At 44.0% G+C, this 24,868-nt stretch overlaps 1 protein-coding gene across 3 annotated transcripts in view; it reads left to right on the forward strand.

The window, feature by feature from the left end:
* Positions 1–24,148, forward strand: part of LOC106575727 (prolactin receptor) — a 49,935-nt gene extending 25,787 nt beyond the window's left edge. For 2 of the 3 annotated variants that reach the window (XM_082963584.1, XM_082963586.1), the window contains exons 3-9: positions 11,883–12,024; positions 13,833–14,002; positions 16,690–16,868; positions 17,546–17,699; positions 17,840–17,927; positions 18,182–18,251; positions 19,617–24,148. In XM_082963584.1, coding sequence (XP_082819710.1) covers positions 11,883–12,024; positions 13,833–14,002; positions 16,690–16,868; positions 17,546–17,699; positions 17,840–17,927; positions 18,182–18,251; positions 19,617–20,342 — 1,529 coding nt within the window. In that variant the 3' untranslated portion in view covers positions 20,343–24,148. The remainder of the gene's footprint in view (positions 1–11,882; positions 12,025–13,832; positions 14,003–16,689; positions 16,869–17,545; positions 17,700–17,839; positions 17,928–18,181; positions 18,252–19,616) is intronic. The other variant, XM_082963585.1, reaches the window with a different exon arrangement.
* Positions 24,149–24,868: the final 720 nt, after the last annotated feature.

The following is a 24,868-nucleotide window of genomic DNA, read 5'->3' on the forward strand; positions in this document are numbered from 1 at the left end:
TTTGTTGAGCAGCGTTCGGTTCAAGAGAAAAATGTCTAAATTCTCAGAAGTCGACACAGAGAGCACAGTGTGCCCCATTCAATCAGCCACTGCCATGCTTAAGACCAAATGCCATGCTTAAGACCAAATGCCTTGCTGGTGGCTCTCTTTAGAAACGGCCCAGGGACTTCCGATGTTGTTGTTTGTTCTTTTGTAGTGTGGAATACTTTACAACAGTGTTCTTCAGTCCAGGTGTTACCCAGGTTTTAGTTACAGTCAGTGCATCACCACCTGATTACACTAATTACGGGCCTGCCGATTAGTTTAATCAATAATTAGATAACTAGTTCAATATATAATCAATTATTCTAGGATGTAAAAATGCCTCCACAGTCCACACCCTTGTCGACCAGGACTGAAGAGATTTTCTTATTCAGTCACTTGGGTTTATTACGCAGCATTTTCATTCTTTCTGTGGAAAACATTTAACTGAAACAAAAGCAGGCAGTGCTCCTAATTCTGTTGTCTCGTTCCCCCTCCAGTCTGAGTAACAGATGTGGGGCAGGCAGCAATCCTCTCATAGTGGAACCTGGTCGTCAGCTTGTCATTTGTGTGATACCCTGCTCTTCGTTGCTTGTTCAGTGAATAAAACAGAACATGAGTTGTGAATTATATATCAGGCCAACCTGCCTGCCGGCCTCCACGGACATAGCAACGCTGCCTCTGCAGAGGGAGGAAGACAGCTGGTCTGGTTAAACCTTGATATCGGTTTATGGAAGAGACTGAATAATCATATACTTAGCTGAGCTGCTGAGGTACCAGTTTGTTCCTGGTTAAGTCATCTGCTTAGCCTGCTAGTTGTTAAAGTAAGGCAGCGGTTGTTGAGCTAAGGTAACGGTGTATTAGATTATTTCTTCCCTCCACCATCTTCCTCTTACATGAGTTTATCATCATCAGATAATGTGTCTACATTTAAACTCATTCAGGGAGAATAGGGTGGAGAGAAGGACATGAAGGCTGTCTATTCTACTACTGTCAGTAAATGCTAGGAGTGGTGGTAGGAGTCAGGCGCAGAGAGCAGAGGTAAGGAGATAATGTGTTTATTCCTTAACACAACAAAAAACGGTCGACGCCAACACAACCGGCGTGAAAATGCGAGGTGCCCAAAAACAACAGGCGCACAGCACGCACATAAAACAACACTATACGATCGCCAGCACATCCAATAACAAACACACTGACGCAAATAATCCCGCACAAACCTGGGCGGGCTAAACAGGCTTAAATAACCATAAATCAAGAGAACCAAATGGGGAACAGGTGCAAACAATAAGACATACCAAACGAAAAGGAAAAAGGGATCAGCGGCGGCTAGTAGGCCGGTGACGACGACCGCCGAGCGCCGCCCGAGCAGGCAGGGGAGTCACCTTCGGTGGAATTCGTGACAACTACGTCTTACATTGTCTGGTCTGTGTACCCTGCACCACTTCAGAACTCACAGTGGGAGACTCATCATGGACAATGTGGCCAGTACAGTAGTACAATACATTCCCTTTTGACAGAACAGTAGCTTGATTAAGGACAGAGGGGAACAAATGAGTGACATTTTCAGTGTGCTTCATATAGTAAGAGGAATATTCAATTGATATTCAATTCACCGGTGCTAAAAATGCTAGTGTTGATGTTGCACTTTGGATAAAACATTATGCAGTCAGGAAACCAATCTTAAGACTTTATATAACTTTATGTATGTATGTATGTATGTATGTATGTATGTATCTATGTATGTATGTATGTATGTATGTAATGTAAATGTAATGTAAATGTATGTACAGTAGCAGTCAAAAGTTTGGACACACCTACTCATTCAAGGGTTTTTCTTTATTTTTACTGTTTCCTACATTGTAGAATAATAGTGAAGACATCCTAACTATGAAGTAACACATATGGAATCATGTAGTAACCAAAAAATCAACATATATTTTAGATTTTAGATTCTTCAAAGTACCCACCCTTTGCGTTGATGACAGCTTTGCACACTCTTGGTATACTGTCAACCAGCTTCATGAGGAATGCTTTTCCAACAGTCATGAAGGAGTGGAATTTATTTTCTTCTTAATGCGTTTGAGCCAATCTGTTGTGTTGTGACAAGGTAGCGGTGGTATACAGAAGATATCCCTATTTGGTCCATGACCAAGTCCATATTATGGCAAGAACAGCTCAAATAAGAAAAGAGAAACAAAGAAATGAAGGTCAGTCAATGTGGAAAGTTTCAAGAACTTCAAAGTTTCTTTTTTTAAACCTTTATTTAACTAGGCAAGTCAGTTAAGAACAAATTCTTATTTACAACGACAGCCTAGGAACAGTGGGTTAATTGACTTGTTCAGGGGCAGAACGACAGATTTTTACCTTGTCAGCTCAGGGATTTGATCTAGCAACTATTTCGTTACTGGCCCAACGCTCTAACCACTAGGCTACCTGCCGCCCCAAGTGCAGTCGCAAAAACTGCTTTGATGAAGCTGGCTCTCATGAAGACCGCCACAGGAAAGGAAGATCCAGAGTTACCTCTGCTGCATAGGATAAGTTCATTAGAGTTAACTGCACCTCAGATTGCAGCCCAAATAAATACTTCACAGAGTTTAAGGAACAGACACATCTCAATATCAACTGTTCAGAGGAGATGGTGTGAATCAGGCTTTCGTGGTCGAATTGCTGCAAAGAAACCACTACTAAAGGACACCAACAAGAAGAAGGGACTTGCTTGCGCCAAGAAACATGAGCAATGGACATTAGACCGGTGGAAATCTGTCCTTTGGTCTGATGAGTCCAAATTTGAGATTTTTGGTTCCAACCACTGTGTCTTTGTGAGACGCAAAGTAGGTGAACGGATGATCTCTACATGTGTGGTTCCCACCATGAAGCATGGAGGAGGAGGTGTGATGGTGTGGGGGTGCTTTGCTGTTGACACTGTCAGTGATTTATTTAGAATTCAAGGCGCACTTAACCAGCATGGCTACAACAGCCTTCTGCAGCGATATGCCATTCCATCTGGTTTGTGCTTAGTGAGACTATCATTGTTTTTCAACAGAACAATGACCCAAAACACACCTCCAGGTTGTGTAAGGGCAATTTGACCAAGAAGGAGAGTGATGGAGTGTTGCATCAGATGACCTGGCCTCCACAATCACCAGACCTCAACCCAATTGAGATGGTTTGGGATGAGTTGGACCACAGAGTGAAGTAAAAGGAGCCAACATGTGCTCAGCGTATATGGGAACTCCTTCAAGACTATTGGGAAAGCATTCCTCATGAAGCTGGTTGAGAGAATACCAAGAGTGTGCAACGCTGTCATCAAGCTAAAGGGTGTCTACTTTGAAGAATATAAAATCTATTTTGATTTGTTTAACACTTTTTTGGTTATTACATGATTCCATATGTGTTATTTCATAGTTTTGATGTCTTCACTATTATTCTACAATGTAGAAAATAGTAAAAATAAAGAAAAACCCTTGAATGAGTTGTGGGTGTGTCCAAACTTTTGACTGGTACTGTATGTATGTATGTATGTATGTATGTATGTATGTATGTATGTATGTATGTATGTATGTATGTATGTATGTATGTATGTATGTGTAACGGATTTGCAGTCGTGGTGAAGGAGGAAGCAGCGAGCACAGGGTAGTGGCGTATTTAATTTACACTCACTCATCAAACAAATACTCCCAAACACAGGGGAGAAAATACACACGGCGTAAAATAGCGCCGACACGAACATGAGCCATCACAATAGAAATAATCCTGCACAACACGGAAGCGGACCAGCTAACATAAATAGCCCCGCTAATTAACTTCCCTCTCGGTAGATGCCTAGGAGCCTTACTCTGAGCGCACACCGAACAGGAAGAGACATAGGACCCCACGTCCTTAGCCAAGGTGGGCCACCAGTACTTCCCCCTGAGACTCCGCACTGTCCTCGCCACACCAGGATGACCCGCAGTAGGTAGCGTGTGCGCCCATCGAATCAATCGATCACGAACACCGAGCGGCACATACATGCGACCCACGGGAACCTGCGCAGGCGCAGGTTCCAACACTAATGCCCGCTCGATGTCCGCGTCCACCTCCCATACCACCGGTGCCACCAGCCTAGACGCTGGAATGATGGGAGTTGGATCGATGGGCCGGTCCTCCGTGTCATAGAGACGGGACAGCGCGTCGGCTCTAGTGTTAAGGGAACCCGGTCTATAGGAGATAGTGAACCTAAACCGGGCGAAGAACATGGCCCACCTTGCCTGACGTGGATTCAGTCTCCTCGCTGCCCAGATGTACTCCAGGTTTCGGTGGTCGGTCCAGATGAGAAAGGGGTGTTTAGCCCCCTCAAGCCAGTGCCGCCACACCCTCAAAGCTTTTACCACCGCTAGCAACTCCCTGTCCCCCACATCGTAGTTACGCTCCGCCGAACTGAGCTTCTTCGAAAAGAAAGCGCAGGGGCGGAGTTTCGATGGCGTACCCAAGCGCTGTGATAGCACGGCACCCACCCCAGCCTCGGATGCGTCCACCTCCACTATGAATGCTAGAGACGGGTCCAGGTGCGCCAACACGGGTGCGTCGGTGAACAGCGTCTTCAACTTCTTGAAGGCTCCGTCCGCCTCCGTCGACCATCGCAAACGCACCGGCCAAAACCCCGGATAAACCTCCGGTAGTAATTGGCAAAGCCTAAGAACCGCTGCACTTCCTTCACCGTGGTTGGAGTCGGCCAATTACGCACGGCCTTAATGCGGTCACACTCCATCACCACCCCCGTGGTGGAAATGCGATAACCCAGAAAGGAGACGGCTCGTTTGGAAAACACACATTTCTCAGCCTTAACGTATAGGTTATGCTCCAGCAGTCTACCAAGCACCTTGCGCACCAGGGACACATGCGCGGAGCGGGTGGCGGAATATATCAGAATGTCATCGATATAGACAATCACGCCCTGCCCGTGCAGGTCCCTGAGAATCTCGTCAACAAAGGATTGAAAGACGGCTGGAGCATTTTTCAACCCATACCGCATGACGAGGTACTCATAATGGCCCGATGTGGTACTAAAGGCGGTTTTCCACTCGTCTCCCTTCTTGATACGCACCAGGTTATACGCGCTCCTGAGATCCAGTTTTGTGAAGAACTTTGCTCCGTGAAATGATTCCACCGCAATGATTCCATTTTTCTGTCAGTGAAATACGGAACCGTTCCGTATTTTATCTAACGGGTGGCATCCCTCAGTCTAAATATTCCTGTTACATTGCACAACCTTCAATGTTATGTCATAATTACCAAAAATTCTGGCAAATTAGTTCGCAACGAGCCAGGCGGCCCAAACTGTTGCATATACCCTGACTCTGCGTGCAATGAACACAAAATGACACAATTTCACCTGGTTAATATTGCCTGCTAACCTGGATTTCTTTTAGCTAAATATGCAGGTTTAAAAATATATACTTCTGTGTATTGATTTTAAGAAAGGCATTGATGTTTATGGTTAGGTACAGTCGTGCAACGATTGTGCTTTTTTCGCAAATGCGCTTTTGTTAAATCATCCCCCGTTTGGCGAAGTCGGCTGTCTTTGTTAGGAAGAAATAGTCTTCACAGTTCCCAACGAGCCAGGCGGCCCAAACTGCTGCATATACCCTGACTCTGTTTGCAAGAGAAGTGACACATTTTCCCTAGTTAAAAGAAATTCATGTTGCAGGCAATATTAACTAAATATGCAGGTTTAAAAATATATACTTGTGTATTGATTTTAAGAAAGGCATTGATGTTTATGGTTGGAGCAACGTGTACCTAAGCGATTATATGCAACGCAGGACAGGCTAGATAAACTAGTAATATCATCAACCATGTGTAGTTAACTAGTGATTGTGATTGATTGATTGTTTTTTATAAGATAAGTTTAATGCTAGCTAGCAACTTACCTTGGCTTCTAACTGCATTCGCGTAACAGGCAGGTGTCATAAGCGTCGTTAAAGGTAGACCAAAACGCAGCGGGTATATGTATGCTCATCTTCTTTTATTGAAAAAAAAAAAAAAAAAAAAACACTTATACTAAACAAACGACGAAAAACAGTCCTGTAAGGTACACTGAAAATACATGGAAACAACTACCCACAAAACCCATGGAAAAACACCCCTACTAAATAGGACCTTCAATTAGAGGCAAAGAGGAACAGCTGCCTCCAATTGAAGGTCAACCCAAGAAACTTAAACATAGAAATAGACACACTAGAACAAACATAGAAATATACTAACATAGAACATAAGCCAAAAACCCCGAAACACATAAAACAAACACCCCCTGCCACGCCCTGACCAAACTACAATAACAAATAACCCCCTTTACTGGTCAGGACGTGACAGGCAGGCTCCTTGTGGAGTGCAATGTAAAGCAGGTGGTTAGAGCGTTGGACTAGTTAACCGTAAGGTTGCAAGATTGAATCCCCGAGCTGACAAGGTAAAAATCTGTCGTTCTGCCCCTGAACAAGGCAGTTAACCCACCGTTCCTAGGCCGTCATTGAAAATAAGAATGTGTTCTTAACTGACTTGCCTAGTTAAATAAAGTTTTTTTTTAAAAATACAGATTTCCGATTGTTATGAAAACTTGAAATCAGCCCTAATTAATCGGCCATTCCGATTAATCGGTCGACCTCTAGTATGTATGTATGTATGTATGTATGTATGTATGTATGTATGTATGTATGTATGTATGTATGTATGTATGTATGTATGTATGTATGTATAAATTATGTATATGTTGTAGTTACAGTAAGTATTATCATGGGTTGCCTACTGTATATGTTGTAGTTACAGTAAGTGTTATGATGGGTTGCCTACAGTATATGTTTTAGTTACAGTAAGTGTTATGATGGGTTGCCTACTGTATATTAGTTACAGTAAGTATTATCATGGGTTGCCTACTGTATATGTTGTAGTTACAGTAAGTGTTATGATGGGTTGCCTACAGTATATGTTGTAGTTACAGTAAGTGTTATGATGGGTTGCCTACAGTATATGTTGCAACACTACTACTGAAGTCAGTGATGCTTATCTGGTGAACAGGTCACATGAACAATGACCTTACTCTGACTGGACCCGTCTAATTTGTCTAAGGTATTCTGTATCCTACTCAATTAAGCACTGACCGTCTCTAACTAGTGTTGTGACTACTGCACCTAATAGTGCTAATACAGTGGAGGTAAGCTCTCACAGCACAGTCCCTCTATGACCACAGTCATAGCACTAATACAGTGGAGGTAAGCTCTCACAGCACATCCCCTCTATGACCACAGTCATAGCACTAATACAGTGGAGGTAAGCTCTCACAGCACAGCCCCTCTATGACCACAGTCATAGCACTAATACAGTGGAGGTACAGCAAGCTGGTTGTTCATAGTCTAATACGTAGCAGAGGTAAGCTCTCAGCTGGTTGTTCATAGTCTAATATATAGAGGAGGTAAGCTCTCAGCTGGTTGTTCATAGTCTAATACGTAGCAGAGGTAAACTCTCAACTGGTTGTTCAAAGTCTAATATGTAGTGGAGCTCTCAGCTGGTTGTTCATAGTCAAATACGTAGCGGAGGTAAGCTCTCAGCTGGTTGTTCATAATCTAATATGTAGAGGAGGTAAACTCTCAGCTGGTTGTTCATAATCTAATATATAGAGGAGGTAAGTTCTCAGCTGGTTGTTCATAGTCTAATATGTAGTGGAGGTAAGCTCTCAGCTGGTTGTTCATAGTCTAATATATAGAGGAGGTAAGCTCTCAGCTGGTTGTTCATAGTCTAATACGTAGCAGAGGTAAACTCTCAACTGGTTGTTCAAAGTCTAATATGTAGTGGAGCTCTCAGCTGGTTGTTCATAGTCAAATACGTAGCGGAGGTAAGCTCTCAGCTGGTTGTTCATAATCTAATATATAGAGGAGGTAAGTTCTCAGCTGGTTGTTCATAGTCTAATATGTAGTGGAGGTAAGCTCTCAGCTGGTTGTTCATAGTCTAATATGTAGTGGAGGTAAGCTCTCAGCTGGTTGTTCATAGTCTAATATGTAGAGGAGGTAAGCTCTCAGCTGGTTGTTCATAGTCTAATATGTAGTGGAGGTAAGCTCTCAGCTGGTTGTTCATAGTCTAATATGTAGTGGAAGTAAGCTCTCAGCTGGTTGTTCATAGTCTAATATGTAGTGGAGCTCTCAGTTAGTTGTGGAGGTAAGCTCTCACAGCCCCGGTACTGAACTAGCTGAACCATCAAACCACAGAAGGGGGTTGTTGCTGTCTGCTTTAGTGGCACTGACAGCTGCGTTGACGTAGGACTGTGTGTAGGGTAGGTTAGTGCTGGAGGGAGAACCATGGTATTGAACCAACCCAGACAGGGTATAGTTGAGACTGGAATGGGAAATACATGCCACAGTAAGGTGATTACTGCATTGCCCAGGAGGGAAGGAAGGGAGAAAATCCAGATCACATGAATGGTAGAAGACGTAGAGAGGAGGAACATCTTCAGAGGCATTGTCGTCCTTTTTCTAAATCTAGTTTCCTCTACTTCCTGTTTACTGATATCTGCAGCTGGGATTCACCAGAGGGTAATGGCTATTCACTTCAGTAACAGTGTTAGTTCCACACACCCACGTGTACACACACACCCATATGCACACACATGTGCACACACACGTCACCTAAAGACAGCTAATCTCGCTCAGACAATGAGACCCCACCCACAAACACTGGCATGTAGCGCTACTGTATTTTGACATCCTAGGAGGATGGTGGGAGGAGTTATAGGAGAATGGGCTCATTGTAATAGAGTCAAATTTCCATTTATTCCATTGCAGCCATTACAATGAAAGGAAAGGGAAAGAGGGATACCTAGTCAGTTGTACAACTGAATGGATTCAACTGAAATGTGTCTTCCGCATTTAATCCAACCTGACATCCACGTCATCAATGAGACCGTCGTTCTAGCGCTCCTCCCACCAGTATATTGACCCTCTGGTTGACATACCAGTATGTATGTTGACTTGGTATATTGACCCTCTGGTTGACATACCAGTATGTATGTTGACTTGGTATATTGACCCTCTGGTTGACATACCAGTATGTATGTTGACTTGGTATATTGACCCTCTGGTTGACATACCAGTATGTATGTTGACTTGGGATATTGACCCTCTGGTTGACATACCAGTATGTATGTTGACTTGGTATATTGACCCTCTGGTTGACATACCAGTATGTATGTTGACTTGGTATATTGACCCTCTGGTTGACATACCAGTATGTATGTTGACTTGGTATATTGACCCTCTGGTTGACATACCAGTATGAATGTTGACTTGGTATATTGACCCTCTGGTTGACATACCGGTATGTATGTTGACTTGGTATATTGACCCTCTGGTTGACATACCAGTATGAATGTTGACTTGGTATATTGACCCTCTGGTTGACATACCAGTATGTATGTTGACTTGGTATATTGGCCCTCTGGTTGACATACCAGTATGTATGTTGACTTGGTATATTGGCCCTCTGGTTGACATACCAGTATGTATGTTGACTTGGTATATAGACCCTGTTTTCATCTTGTTCTTTGTTGTAACGGGCGTCGTAAGGATTTGACCAAGGTGCAGCGGGAACGTGTATACTCATCTTCTTTATTAAATCAAAAGAAGGAAAAAACAAACAAATCACGTATACAAAACAACGAACGCCACTAAACAGTCCTGTCAGGTGCACAGACACAAAACAGGAAACAACTACCCACCAATCCCGTTACTTCAATCAGAGGCAACGAGGAACAGCTGCCTCCAATTGAAGGTCAATCCAATGTATTGGATTAGATTGACTAGACTGAACATAGAAATACACTAACATAGAACATAGACCAAAAACCCCGGAACACACTAAACAAACACCCCTCTTACAAAAGCACATAGACCAACAAACCCTGAGACACTCTAAACAAACACCCCCTCTTACATAAGCACATAGACTAACAAACCTCGAGACACTCTAAACAAACACCTCCGCCACGTCCTGACCAAACTACAATAACAAAATACCCCTTTACTGATCAGGACGTGACAGTTGTTGTCATGAATAACTCATTATGTGCCTCAAATTCATACTTATGTAAATAAGATATTTCTGTTTTTTATTTTGAATAAATTAGAAAAAAAATCTAAAAAGCTGTTTTTGGTTTGTAGTTGTGGGGTATTGTGTGTAGATTGTTGAGGATTTTTATTTATTTAATAAATTTTAGAGTAAGGCTATAACATAACAAAATGTGGAAAAAGGGAAGGGGTCTGAATACTTTCCGAATGCACTGTACGTGTGCCTCAAACACTGCCAAGTGCCTATGAATAGGAAACTGCCAATGTCATATATATCTAAAGTACAGCACAGTGTCTGTACTGTTATACAGGCCTATCACATGTAGTGTATAAGGCCAGTTTCCAGAGTGGACCTGCTTTTCCTAGTAGGATTTGGGATTCTGAAAAAATCCATTGGCAAGGTTCTTTGCTTTTGTTTAATTTGCTGACTGACTGAGATTACTGGTCCATTAAGAAGTGCAGTATGTAGTAATACTTCTCAATGGACCAGTAATCTCAGTCAGTCATTAGACAATGGGTAGGTCAAGGCCTGTTCTCTCTAGTGACCTCACCTCAGTATAAGTCTCTCAACAGATGTTACCTGGATGCACCTCCACAGCAGGGAGTGTGTGTGTGTGTGTGTGTGTGTGTGTGTGTGTGTGTGTGTGTGTGTGTGTGTGTGTGTGTGTGTGTGTGTGTGTGTGTGTGTGTGTGTGTGTGTGTGTGTGCGCGTGTGTGTGTGTGTGTGTGTGTGTGTGTGTGTGTGTGTGTGTGTGTGTGTGTGTGTGTGTGTGTATTTGCGTGCATGCATGCGCGTGTGTGACAGTCAGTCTGTCACTACCGTACTGCCTCAAAAACACTGTATTTCCTGACATGGGAAATACATAGAACATTAACTGTCAATTGAACAGCCTTATTCAAGACGGTCATGTTCATTAGCCTCATAAAACCTGTCATGGGTTAATCATTAAAGCAAAATGTACTGTCTATAAAATGTTTATCTCATAAGTGTCCACGTCACTGTAACTTACATAATGTGCTTCTTCAGGGAAATAAAGGGATTTAAACAGTAACTGTTTGTTCCAGTTAGCCCGAGTGTCACTGTTGGAGATGTAATCCTTCTCACGAGGTCCTGCTGTTTGATTTGGGGTCCAGTTCAGTTTCCTACCGGCTGCTTCTCTCAACAAGAGTCATAAGACCAACCTGTATATTAGCTTCAACTTGTTTTTGGTGCAACTAGACCCCCCCTTCAGTGTGTGTGCTATGCTTTACAACTGTTTGTTTTTTCAAACATATGAGATCTCTGTTTCGAGTTCAATGACATAAGAAGAAAATAACTTCACAAAACACTAGTGTTCAAACTTCCTTAGTTTGTATCACATGGGGTTGTTCCAGCATCGCCATCCAGACAAACTCACCTCACCCTTTGTGAGCTTCTATAATGGTTAACGGATTAACAGTTTTTAGCGTTCACCCAAATGTCATAAACCTGGATTAACAGTTTTTTGCATTAGTCCAAATGTCATGAACCTGGATTTGAGTTGCCCTGACAACCAAGGCACCTGAGAGACCCGGTTAAATGTTAAGAGGCTGACGTATTATAATATGGATTATTTTGATAGCTGAATGATTTTGGCATGTATTTCTTCATGTTTATAAATGGTTGATCCGGCATGTATTCACCAAATAAGTGTATAGAATAATATATCAGTCTGTTAGAAAAAAAACGACAGTGAATGCAGATATCCATAGAGACGGTTAGAGTCATTAACCTCTCGTTTTATCCCCCAGGTGCTGTTGCCGTGACGACCCGGCCCCACATCTACTACTGCCGCTCGCCCAACATGGAGGTCTTCACCTGCTGGTGGCATCCCCTTGACAACAACTCCGAGAGTGACGACAACATCACCTACAGCCTCACCTACTCCTTAGAGTACGTACTATTACTGTACGGTGCATTCGTATTCAGACCCCTTGATCCACATTTTATTAAGTTACAGCCTTATTCTAAAATGGATTAAATAAAAAAATGTCCTCCTCAATCTACACACAATACCCCATAATGACAAAGCGAAAACACAGCTATTTTCAGGTCTCTCCAGAGATGTTAGATCGGGTTCAGGTCCGGGACCTGGCTGGGCCTCTAAAGGACATTCAGAGACTTGTCCCCGAAGCCACTCCTGCATTCTGCTTAGGGTCATTGCCTTGTTGGAAGGTGAACCTTTGCCCCAGTTTGAGGTCCTGAGTGCTCTGGAGCAGGTTTTCATCAAGGATCTCTCTGTACTTTGCTCTGTTCATCTTTCCCTCAATCCTGACTAGTCTCCCAGTCGCTGCCGCTGAAAAACATCCCCGCAGCATGATGCAGCCACCACCATGCTTCACCGTAGGAGTGGTGCCAGGTTTCCTCCAGACGTGACGCATGGCATTCAGGCCAAAGAGTTCAATCTTGGTTTCATCAGACCAGAGAATCTTGTTTCTCATGGTCTGAGAGTCCTTTTAGGTGCCTTTTGGCAAACTCCAAGCGGGCTGTCATGTGCCTTTTACTGTGGAGTGACTTCCGTCTGGCCACTCTACCATAAAGGCCTGATTGGTGGAGTGCTGCAGAGATGGTTGTCCTTCTGGAAGGTTCTCCCATCTCCACAGAGGAACTCTGGAGCTCTTTCAGAGTAACCATTGTATTCTTGGTCACCTCCCAGACCAAGGCCCTTCTCACCCGATTGCTCTGTTTGGCTGGGTGGCCAGCTATAGGAAAAGTCTTTGTGGTTCCATACTTCTTCGATTTCAGAACAATGGAGGCCACTGTGTTCTTGGGGACCTTCATTGCTGCAGAAATGTTTTGGTACCCTTCCCCAGATCTGTGCCTCGACGCAATCCTGTCTCGAAGCTCTACAGACAATTCCTTAGACATCATGGCTTTTACTCTGACATGCACTGGCAACTGTGGGACCTTATATAGACAGGTGTGTGCCTTTCCAAATCATGTCCAATCAATTGAATTTACCACAAGTGGACTCCAATCAAGTTGTAGAAACATCTCAAGGACGATCAATGGAAACAGGATGCACCTGAGCTCAATTTCGAGTCTCGTAGCAAAGGGTCTGAATACTTATGTAAATAAGGTATTTCTGTTTTGTTATTTATGAATGTGCAAAAATTTCAACAAACCTTTTTTCGATTTGTGATTATGGTGTATTGTGTGTAGATTGTTGAGGGATTTTTTGTATTTAATCAATTTTAGAATAAGGCTGTAACGTAACAAAATGTGGAAAAAGACAAGGGGTCTGAATACTTCCGAAGGCACTCTATATACACACAGCATGTACTATATGCTGTATATATACACACCATGTACTATATACTGTATATGTACCCACCATGTACTATATAATGTATATATACACACCATGTACTATATACTGTATATGTAAACACCATGTACTATATGCTGTATATGTACTACATGTACTCCACACCATGTACGATATACTGTATATATACACAGTACACACCTTGTACTCTCCTTGTTGCAGGATTGGTAGAGGATAAAATCCTGTATTCATTAAAAAACGCCTTGAAATACTCTAAGATTAATTTTTCATTTCAAGGCTTTTTTTCCCAATATATGCAGGTATTTTTGTTCTATCACATCGTGTAGTAACAATGTACCCTAAGAGACCATCTTCATTAAAATAAATTAGTTGAATTTAATTGACCATATCATTCCTTTCTTGTTTGTCACAGAAAGGGGCCGAGGCGTGAGTGTCCAGACTATGTAACGGGCGGCCCCAACAGTTGTCACTTTGACAGCGGCCACACGTCCATCTGGACCATATACTGCCTGAACGTGATGGCCAGGACCTCCCACGGAGTGTTCAGCTCCAAGGACCACTGTCTGGACGTGGCTGATATAGGTACAGGGTGATATAAATCACTGTCTGGACGTGGCTGATATAGGTACAGGGTGATATAAATCACTGTCTGGACGTGGCTGATATAGGTACAGGGTGATATAAATCACTGTCTGGACGTGGCTGATATAGGTACAGGGTGATATAAATCACTGTCTGGGTGTGGCTGATGATATAGGTACAGGGAGATATAAATCACTGTCTGGGTGTGGCTGATGATATAGGTACAGGGTGATATATACCACTGTCTGGATGTGGCTGATATAGGTACAGGGAGATATAAATCACTCTCTGGGTGTGGCTGATGATATAGGTACAGGGTGATATAAATTACTGTCTGGGTGTGGCTGATGATATAGGTACAGGGTGATATAAATCACTGTCTGGGTGTGGCTGATGATATAGGTACAGGGAGATATAAATCACTGTCTGGGTGTGGCTGATGATATAGGTACAGGGTGATATAAATCACTGTCTGGGTATGGCTGATGATATAGGTACAGGGTGATATAAATTACTGTCTGGGTGTGGCTGATGATATAGGTACAGGGAGATATAAATTACTGTCTGGATGTGGATGATATAGGTACAGGGAGATATAAATCACTGTCTGGATGTGGCTGATATAGGTACAGGGTGATATAGAGCACTGTCTGGATGTGGATGATATAGGTACAGGGTGATATAGACCACTGTCTGGATGTGGCTGATATAGGTACAGGGTGATATAGACCACTGTCTGGATGTGGATGATATAGGTACAGGGTGATATAGACCACTTGTCTGGATGTGGATGATATAGGTACAGGGTGATATAAACCACTGTCTGGATGTGGATGATATAGGGACAGGGTGATATAGACCACTGTCTGGATGTGGATGATATAGGTACAGGGTGATATAGACCACTGTCTGGATGTGGCTGATATAGGTACAGGGTGATATAGACCACTGTCTGGATGTGGATGATATAGGTACAGGGTGATATAGACCACTGCCTGGATGTGGATGATATAGGTACAGGGTGATATAAACCAGTGGTTCCCAAACTGGGTCAAAATTGGGTAGTACATCATCAGTTCCTCTTATCATGATAGTCATTACATAACTTAGAGAGCTATTTATAACTTGTCAGAAATGTCCAGCTCAACTAGCCCATGTCAGCTAAAGTTTATTTATATATGTTTTTTAGCCCATAGATATTGTTGTACGTTTTTAGTCACTCAAATATAACATGAATATACATTAGACATGGCAAAATGTATAGAATTGCAATAAAATTAGCTTTAAAACTGCTAAATCTTCTTTGCACCACATGACAAAATGTGTAGAATTACAGAAACCTGCAAAATTCTCTCCACCAACAAGAAGGGTGTGAACAGTTTGAGTCATGAACAGTGCTTGTGCCCATAGAAATAGACATGGCACATGTGTGGGGGGGCACAGGCTGGAATGGGGGCCCCAAGTGGAAATCCTGCTCCCGAGATCAAAAACCATCTGGCTAGTGATTTCTCTTGCCCCCCCAAAAAAACACTTTTTGTAAAAGAAAACTGTAAAACCAGCAGCAATTCAGCTAAAATTGAGTTTAATTTAGGAAATCTGTTCCCAAGTATTCACACAAATAAAAAAAGAGAAATATGTGATGTTGTCTCAATGTAATCAAGGTATGAAATTACTGTTCTTTTCAAATACCATCTCTTTTGGGGCTTAGTTGTGGTCAATTTGCAGTGTACAAATTATTATCATTATTTTCCAGCCCCCCAACCATTCACTCCAACATGTCGTCCCGCAGCTGAATCTAGTTTCCTATCTAGTTGCCCTAGATAGTGTGCTACTTTTGACCAGAACCTAAGGGGAATAGGGTGCTATTTCAGTACACTATAGTATATGGAATAGGGTGCTATTTCAGTACACTATAGTATATGGAATAGGGTGCTATTTCAGCTCAACCTATGACTGTTGTCTTAACCCACTGTTGTGTCTGATATTTGTGATGTCTCTTCCTGTGTGTCTGGCGTCTGCCACGCCTCCTCTCCCTGTTTGTGTGACGTCAGCTCTTCCTCATTTCAACCCAGTCCAATGGGAGTTAGTCCCCTCCCAGCAGGGCACATCTGATCCCATCCCTTACTTCTCCATCAGTGAGTGCACTCTCAAAGCCGATGGAAAGAGCACCCTGATTTGTGTGTGTGTGTGTGTGTGTTTGTGTACACGTGCATGGGAATGTTCAATACTGTATGCGCATTGCAAACAGTCACCACTCATGTCTACATTGTGCTTCCGTATGCACAGAGAATAGTAACGCATGTGAAGGAAAATAGAAGGGTTACTCTCCAGGCTCTCGGCTTTTTCTCACGGTAACAATAGAGATGTCATTCAGAACCTATTCAGCTTCCCCTTCTTACTCTGAAACCCCTTCCAACTGGCCTTTCTCCATTTTCATTATAAAAGATAACCCCATTCACGTACCATTACCTCAGCATGTTGCTTGTTGTCCCTGTTGTCCCTCCACATCCTGTTTGCTGTTCATTGTGTATTCTCCCCCTGACTGCCAGCCTAGGCCTTTTCCTTTCACCATCCTCCCATCCCATTGTTTCTCTATTTACGTTCTAGCTCTTCTTCACTCCCTGTGAAGCATACAACCATAACAAGCCCACGCCTTGCAGTTTTCTTGTCTGTCTGTCTGTCTGCAGTGGAGACAGAGGCTCCGGTTAACTTGACCTACACCCTGTTGAACGAGACGGAGGAGGAAGCTGGCCGCACCGCCATGGTGTCCTGGGTTTACCCCAATCCCTCCCACATCCAGTACGGTTGGATCACCCTGGTCTTCGAGCTGCAGTACCGACGCATCGCCGAGCCCAACAACTGGAAGGTACAGAGAGAGAGAGAGAGAGAGAGAGAGAGAAGAGAGAGAGGGAGAGGGAGAGGGAGAGGGGGAAATAGAGAGAGAGAGGTAGAGGGGGAAAGAGAGACAGAGAGAGAGATGGAGAGAGATGGAGAGAGAGGAAGGGTTGTAGGTGCAGTGTTTATCAACACCATTTGAGGGTGTTAAGCGTGTGACGTGGGAAGCATGTCATGTCCATGATTGATTCTTTAAGAGGAAGATGTGCTTATTTCACAGTTAAACTGGGAGTTTGTCTGTTACCCACGTTACGACCGATGATCCTGCCTCTTTGTCAGATGAGAAAGAACAGAAACTAACAGAAACGCAGCAGCTCTCTATGGCTCCATGGTTTAGTCTGGCTGAACGGCGAAGGATCTTTTTTAAACAGTACCATATTATTTCAACAGTATCGGATTTTTTAAACTGTCACTTTAACCAGTATCATACTACTCTATCACCTTCTGTCACCTCTATCCTGTGTAGCTCAGTTGGTAGAGCATGGTGCTTGCAACGCCAGGGTTGTGGGTTTGATTCCCATGGGGGACCAGTATGAAAATGTATGCACTCATTACTGTAAATTGCTCTGGATAAGAGCATCTGCTAAATAATGTATGTGTACGGTAACTGCTACTGACAGCTCACTATCGCCCCCTGTGTGTCTGCAGGTGAAGGGCTTGCTGAGAGAGCCTTGGCTGGAGCTGCTGGATCTGCCGGTAGGAGAGTACATTGTCAGGGTGAGATGCCGTTCCCGCAACAACGGCCTCTGGAGCAAGTGGAGCACCCCTGTCCTACTCTGTGTCCCAGCCAAATCTACCCCTGGTAGGGACTCTTAACTGTCTGATGATTCAGTTACTGTCTGCACCTACCCACAGTCAACTCCTAATCTCAAGCACTGTTATATATGACCCATATGGAATGGAATGATATGGAATGATCTGTGCTGTCTTTGTCCCTTACAGATAATCTGTTGGCTCTGCTTTTGGTGACCGGTGTTGGGGTCATGTTGTTGCTAATCATCGGCTTTGGAATTATCCTACAGGGCAAGAGGTAGGGAAGCACACACACGTAAACAACTATGTAAACAACTTTGTAAACATCAAATACATGTTTGATTTCTTTCAAATACTTTTTATTCATCACATGAAGGACAGGTTTAGAGATAAATGTGTGCAGGAGTGATCTTGTATTGATATATAAACCCTTCTATATTAAACACACATGCTATATAGGCTGTAATATCATGAAATATAAATGTAGAAAGTGTATTGATGGTTCTCTCTGATCCCTGTCTTTCGGTGTAGGATAAAAGCATTCCTTCTGCCTCCAATTCCCAAACCACGCATCAGAGGCATCAATTCCCTGCTTCTGAAGGTAAATACACACACACATACACACACACACACACACACACACACACACACACACACACACACACACACACACACACACACACACACGCACTCTCTCACACACACACACACACACACACACACACACACGCACTCTCTCACACACACACACACACACACACACACACACACACACACACGCACTCTCTCTCACACACACACACACACACACACACACACACACACACACACACACACACACACACACACACACACACACACACCAGCCTGGTGACTTATAACTCATTGTTCACTCAAGCTTCACTGAGTCATTTGTTTTCTATTTTTTTCTATCCATCAATCCCCTTCCTGTCTTCTCTAACCCCTCCCCTTCCTATCTTCTTTATCACCTCCCCTTCCTATCTTCTCTATCCACTCCTTCTCTATTCCCTATCTTCTCTAACCCCTCCACTTCCTATCCCCTATCTTCTCTAACCCCTCCCCTTCCTATCTTCACTGTCCCCTCTCCTTCCTATGTTCTCTATCCCCTCCCCTTCCTAACTTCACTATTCCCTACCCTTCCTATGTTCTCTATCCCCTCCCCTTCCTATCTTCTCTGTCCCCTCCCCTTCCTATCTTCTCTGTCCCCTCCCCTTCCTATCTTCACTATCCCCTCCCCTTCCTATCTTCTCTGTCCCCTCCCCTTCCTATCTTCTCTGTCCCCTCCCCTTCCTATCTTCTCTGTCCCCTCCCCTTCCTATCTTCACTGTCCCCTCTCCTTCCTATGTTCTCTATCCCCTCCCCTTCCTAACTTCACTATTCCCTCCCCTTCCTATCTTCTCTGTCCTCTCCCCTTCCTATCTTCTCTGTCCCCTCCCCTTCCTATCTTCTCTATCCCATCCCCTTCCTATCTTCACTATCCCCTCCCCTTCCTGTTCTCTATCCCCTCCCCTTCCTATCTTCTCTGTCCCCTCCCCTTCCTATCTTCACTATCCCCTCCCCTTCCTATGTTCTCTATCCCCTCCCCTTCCTATCTTCTCTAACCCCTCCCCTTCCTGTATTCTCTGTTCCCTCCCCTTCCTATCTTCTCTTCCCCTCCCCTTCCTATCTTCTCTAATCCCTCCCCTTCCTATCTTCTCTGTCCCCTCCCCTTCCTATCTTCTCTAACCCCTCCCCTTCCTATCTTCTCTAACCCTTCCCCTTCCTATCTTCTCTAATCCCTCCCCTTCCTATCTTCTCTATCCCCTTCCCTTCCTATCTTCTCTAACCCCTCCCCTTCCTGTCTTCTCTGTCCCCTCCCTTCCTATCTTCTCTAAACATTCCTCTTCCCATCTTCTCTATCCCCTCACCTTCCTTTCTCTTTTTCTCCTCCCTCCTTCTCTCTCAGAAGGGGGGCTTCGATGAGATCAACCGTCATTTCATCTCCTTCCATGGCTATAAGCCCCCAAGCTACAGTGAGGAGGAGGTCTGGGACCCTGTCAGCATGGACAACAACCAGTCTCTCCAGGCTCCCCTGGGGAGCCTAGCAGTCCGGAAGGAGGATTATGATATGGCCATCCACAGCCAACTACTGGTCCAGACCACCTCCAGCCACGCCCCTTATACCCCAGTCCCCGCCTCTTATACCCCAGTCCCCGCCCCTTACTGCCAGGCTTCAGTGGAAGCCTTCCCGACCGCGTGGGAATGGCCAACAGAAAACCCCGACCAGCCGGAGCTTCTGGTCTTCCCGGGCACTGACTACAGCATGATGGTGGATCCCACCCCCGTCCCGCCTCCAGACCAGCAGGCCCCGCCCCCATCATCCACCCAGGACTTCTACACGTGCGTGAACGTGCTGGGTGACAACGGACAAGTGCATCTGGTGCCCTGCCTGCCCAACCACCTGAAACACAGCCCCTACGTACAGCTGGAGGAGGAGCTAGAGGAAGGAGGGCTGGAGAAGAGCAGCCAGTTAGATGACTACCTGGCTAAGAAGATGGAGGCAGTAGCCAACGGCAGTGCTCCGGGAGAGACAGTGGTAGAGACAGAGGTGGAGACAGAGAGTGTGGAGCATAGTGAAGTGGCTGTGCCTTTATTGCCTGGAACCACTGGCACACAGGGCAACCGGGTGTGACCAGTTACCCCACACACACACACACACACACACACACACACACACACACACACACACACACACACACACACACACACACACACACACACACACACACACACACACACACACACACACACACACACACACACACAGCAACAGGAATTACTCCAGGCTAAAATGAGGATGTTAACTCATGGATGGACCTTTGAATATACCTACTTAATATACGAACATAATATGTTTTTGTGAGTGCACCGGCCTGGGACATGAGTCCTCTTTGTCTACCCCCCCCCCCCCCTTGCCTGCCAAATGACAGTGACACTGCTGGACAGACACTGCTGCCACCTCTGTTAACCGCTGATATGGCAGGGACAACGTTCTGACTACATTCTCTCTGCGGGGAATCAGAGATGCAGCAGGTTTTCTTTCAGAGCAGAGCCGAGGTCGGGATACAAGATGGATTCCTTTTGACGCAGAAAATCTGACAAGATGAAAGAAACATAAACTTGCAAAGTGTCTTGAACAATAACAATAGATTCTCCGTAGAACTACAACTGTTGTTGTGTGGACTGAGTCACTGAAAGGTTAATATACTCACCTGTTCTTCGGTCCAGTCTTGTTAGAAAATAATGCCTGTGAACTCTCTTGTTGTTGGATGTAGAATTAATGACCAATCACTCTGTGAAAGACCCTTCCATTTTTTAACAATCATGTTTTAGGGCTCTGTGAACTGATTTAACTGGATTTAGGTGAAAAGTTTGACGAATGCAAGAATACCAGTTGTACCTCACTGATACCAATCATAGCCGTTCTGAGGCCCTGGCAGAAGTTAGCATGCATTTAGAGAACAGTGGAGCACACCAAAGATCTGAACAGCCAGACCAAGAGAGCAGTACACTTCTTCAAATATAAATGCATTTTTAGAGAGAAATGATTGTAATTATTAGAATGAATGAATTACAGAGGAAATACTTTAATATATCAAATGCACTATTGACGAGAAATATAATGAGGCAATGTTCTAATAATAATAATGATAACAGTAAAGTACACTTATAAAGTGAACTGTCTGGGTTCAGTCCATGAACTAAATCACAGATTTAACTGTATGCTTCATACTCAGGAAGTCAACCAAGCATAGCACAGTAGTAGCACAGTAGGAAGTCAACCCAGTAAAGTTGCAATCTACTTTCAGTCCCGTGAGACTGCACAAACACGCGTACACTCAAAACTTGTTTTCCTTTTCTTGAATTTTTGGTCAGAAATGAAACTACAGATTGCACTGTATTCAAAACAAGTGATGGTCATTTTTCGTAACATCTATAATTGTCAGTCTGAAAAACAGCCTTCACTATGCAGTGCTACATGTGCTCTGACTATTAACTACATGCTGGATTTGAAAGCACTTATTTTACAAGAACATAACACATGCAGCTCTCTCAGGGGAGAAAAGAGAGGAGGCTAAAGAAAAGAGCACTGTGATCATTTTATTGATTTTTACTTAGAAAAGATTTTTACTTCTGAAGGTGACCGATATTACAACAAGGACAAACAATGGTTAAAGCGTCTAATGATGTGTATAGGAACAAGACATTTTCACCACACCCACATACTTGAGTAGATGTGTTTTTCACAGTGATTTCTTCATAAAATCTTCTTTGACAAGCTGTCCTGGTGAATAGGAGGGCATGTATGATATTTAGAAAATGGAGGCTTTTTTAATGACAAAAGTAAGACGCTCCCAGTTGCTAGCAAGATGACCTTGAAGGTGTGTAGATGGCAGTCTAATATCTACAGAGGATTTTTACACTAAATATATGCATTGTTTTTTGAAAGAAACATGGAGAAACAAATAATATGCATCGCCTGTGAAATAAACCTAAAGTCTCAGGGCATTTGAAATGTCGGGGTACAGTTTAATGACATCGGAAGCAGTTCATTAGCCATTTAACAAAAAAGTTGGGAATTTTCTTGGTTACCAGCCGTCACACTGGATAACAATGATAACACACACAGTAAGATATGATGCAACGAGTAGCTTAAATACTTTGTACTAAAACACTGTGTTCCTATTACACTGGCCCTATGGATGGACCTTGGTTAGTCTGTTACACTGGCCCTATGGATGGACCTTGGTTAGTCTGTTACACTGGCCCTATGGATGGACCTTGGTTAGTCTGTTACACTGGCCCTATGGATGGACCTTGGTTAGTCTGTTACACTGGCCCTATGGATGGACCTTGGTTAGTCTGTTACACTGGCCCTATGGATGGACCTTGGTTAGTCTGTTACACTGGCCCTATGGATGGACCTTGGTTAGTCTGTTACACTGGCCCTATGGATGGACCTTGGTTAGTCTGTTACACTGGCCCTATGGATGGACCTTGGTTAGTCTGTTACACTGGCCCTATGGATGGACCTTGGTTAGTCTGTTACACTGGCCCTATGGATGGACCTTGGTTAGTCTGTTACACTGGCCCTATGGATGGACCTTGGTTAGTCTGTTACACTGGCCCTATGGATGGACCTTGGTTAGTCTGTTACACTGGCCCTATGGATGGACCTTGGTTAGTCTATTACACTGGCCCTGTGGATGGACCTTGGTTAGTCTGTTACACTGGCCCTATGGATGGACCTTGGTTAGTCTGTTACACTGGCCCTATGGATGAACCTTGGTTAGTCTATTACACTGGCCCTATGGATGGACCTTGGTTAGTCTATTACACTGGCCCTGTGGATGGACCTTGGTTAGTCTGTTACACTGGCCCTATGGATGGACCTTGGTTAGTCTGTTACACTGGCCCTATGGATGGACCTTGGTTAGTCTGTTACACTGGCCCTATGGATGGACCTTGGTTAGTCTGTTACACTGGCCCTATGGATGGACCTTGGTTAGTCTGTTACACTGGCCCTATGGATGGACCTTGGTTAGTCTGTTACACTGGCCCTATGGATGGACCTTGGTTAGTCTGTTACACTGGCCCTATGGATGGACCTCGGTTAGTCTGTTACACTGGCCCTATGGATGGACCTTGGTTAGTCTGTTACACTGGCCCTATGGATGGACCTTGGTTAGTCTGTTACACTGGCCCTATGGATGGACCTTGGTTAGTCTGTTACACTGGCCCTGTGGATGGACCTTGGTTAGTCTGTTACACTGGCCCTGTGGATGGACCTTGGTTAGTCTGTTACACTGGCCCTATGGATGGACCTTGGTTAGTCTGTTACACTGGCCCTATGGATGGACCTTGGTTAGTCTGTTACACTGGCCCTATGGATGGACCTTGGTCAGTCTGTTACACTGGCCCTGTGGATGGACCTTGGTCAGTCTGTTTGACGTGTTGGTACATTTTTAAGGTTTAAATGACTGATGTTTTTAGTTTTTAATGTCTCTCTCTCTCGGTTTTTTCTCCCCCCCTCTCTATGAAGTCAGGTGGTTTCTCTGCCATCAGTAGTCCTGTGCAGAGCTTTTCTCTGTGTTGTCATATTGTTCTGTTCACTGTTGTACTCTGCTGTGCCGCTTCAAGTTTGTGCCTTGACTTGACTGTGTGGAACTCTCCTGTCCTTATAAGTGCTCACACTGGTAGACTGAAATTATATATTTTTCTAAAGAGACAGACACACACACACACACGCGATAACACAGACAACAGCGGTATTTGTAAAGGCCATATAGGACACGTAGAAACAGTCAGGTCAAATTGTTTCTGTTCTGTACATTGGATACGGTGGGGTGGGTGAGTTATGTTGTTTGTTTTGGAAGCTATGTCCCCTGCAAGATCTTTCCCATGCAGTGAATAAAGCCTACTGCTGACCTGTCTCTACTTCAGCCTCGTCCATTCTCCTGAACACTCTCACACACGGACACACCACTACCTCTGATCGACTCTGGCAGGAATTCCCTAGCAGCGAGTGTTGCACTTCAGTGAGTGCACTGAAAGCTAAAATAACCATCATCTATCACAGCTGGGATTCAAATATTTAAAGGGCAGATGCGATTCCACGTCATTATCCAATGAAAATGTCAGTGAAATGCCAACCTGTCGACAGAAAACTGTATGTGTGTCTGTGTGTCTCTCTGTATTTGTGTGTGTGTGTGTGTGTGTGTGTGTGTGTGTGTGTGTGTGTGTGTGTGTGTGTGTGTGTGTGTGTGTGTGTGTGTGTGTGTGTGTGTGTGTGTGTGTATACCACCCCTACCTTGTCCCAACAGAACTGAACGGCTCAAATGCTTTAAGAAGGAAAGAAATTCCACAAATTAACTTTTTTAACAAGGCACACCTGTTAAATGAAATACATTCCAGGTGACTAACTCATGAAGCTGGTTGAGAGAATGCCAAGAGTGTGCAAAGCTGTCATCAAGGCAAAGGGTGGCTACTTTGTAGAATCTCAAATATATTTGGATTTGTTTAACACTTTTTTGGTTACTACATAATTCCATATGTGTTATTTCATAGTTTTGATGTCTATTATTCTACAATGTAGAAAATAGTAAAAATAAAGAAAAACCCTTGAATGAGTAGTTGTGTCCAAACTTTTGACTGGTA

This window comes from Salmo salar, chromosome 17, assembly GCF_965601325.2.
Source record: "Salmo salar chromosome 17, fSalSal1, whole genome shotgun sequence".
Taxonomy (NCBI): Eukaryota; Metazoa; Chordata; class Actinopteri; order Salmoniformes; family Salmonidae; genus Salmo; species Salmo salar.